Here is an 855-nt window from a genome sequence, read left to right as displayed (position 1 = left end):
GCAATAGCCCATTGATTTTTCCCAACGACCAAAGCCTTTACCATCGGGTTGGCCTCTGCCAACTGGTTCGCCTCTGCGGCCGAGATAGTGTCACCGCCAAGGGAAGGTCGCCCCCCGAAGAATCTTCGATAGAAGTGGCCACTTCGGATTCCACCCGTCGTCTCTTCGACGGACCCTCACCGCTATTAGCAAAGGAAGATTATTATGCATAAACCTTCAAAGCATCATCTTGGAGCAGCTAAAAGAATCTTGCGCTGTGTTGCTGGAACTATGGATTTTGGATTATGGTACTCTCGATGTTCTAGTTTTAATTTGTATGGCTTTTCGGATAGTGACTGGGCAGGATCTTTGGATGATAGGAAGAGTGTCTCTGGGAATTTTTTCACTTTTGGTCTGCAGCTATTACTTGGAGCTCAAAGAAACAAGCAACGACGTGTCATCTTCAGAGGTAGAAGTATGTTGCAGCAACGTCATCAGCATGTCAAGCATTATGGCTAAGGAAGATACTTGCAGATCTTTACCAAGAGCAAAAGGAAGCAACAAAAATCTTTTGTGACAATTTATCAGCAATTGCAATGACCAAAAATCCTGTATTTCATGGAAGGTCGAAGCACATAGACATTTGACATCATTTCATTCGTGAACTAGTTGCAAAGGGGCTGATTGGGTTGAAGCACTGCAGCACTGAAGAGCAAGCAGCAGACATTCTTACTAAAGCACTTCCTCCGGTAAAACACAATTACTTTATGTTATGCCATGGTGTATGTGATTTTGAATCAAGGGAGGGAGTGTTGGGAACTGATTCAAAAAACTCTTTTAAGTTTATTGGCTGGATGAAGTTATTTACTGTGAGTT

General features: G+C 43.2%; 1 protein-coding gene across 1 annotated transcript; it reads left to right on the top strand.

Annotated features, from left to right (window-relative positions):
- Positions 1-204: 204 nt before the first annotated feature.
- Positions 205-728, top strand: LOC109222833 (uncharacterized mitochondrial protein AtMg00810-like; the record flags this gene model as incomplete). Its single annotated transcript, XM_019387141.1, has 2 exons — positions 205-454; positions 649-728. Coding segments are annotated over exons 1-2 (330 nt in total), but the record flags the coding sequence as incomplete, so codon positions are not given.
- Positions 729-855: the final 127 nt, after the last annotated feature.

Source organism: Nicotiana attenuata, unplaced genomic scaffold (assembly GCF_001879085.1).
Source record: "Nicotiana attenuata strain UT unplaced genomic scaffold, NIATTr2, whole genome shotgun sequence".
NCBI classification, from domain to species: Eukaryota; Viridiplantae; Streptophyta; class Magnoliopsida; order Solanales; family Solanaceae; genus Nicotiana; species Nicotiana attenuata.
Note: the sequence above shows the minus strand (reverse complement) of the source record. Positions and strands in the feature narration are given on the sequence as shown.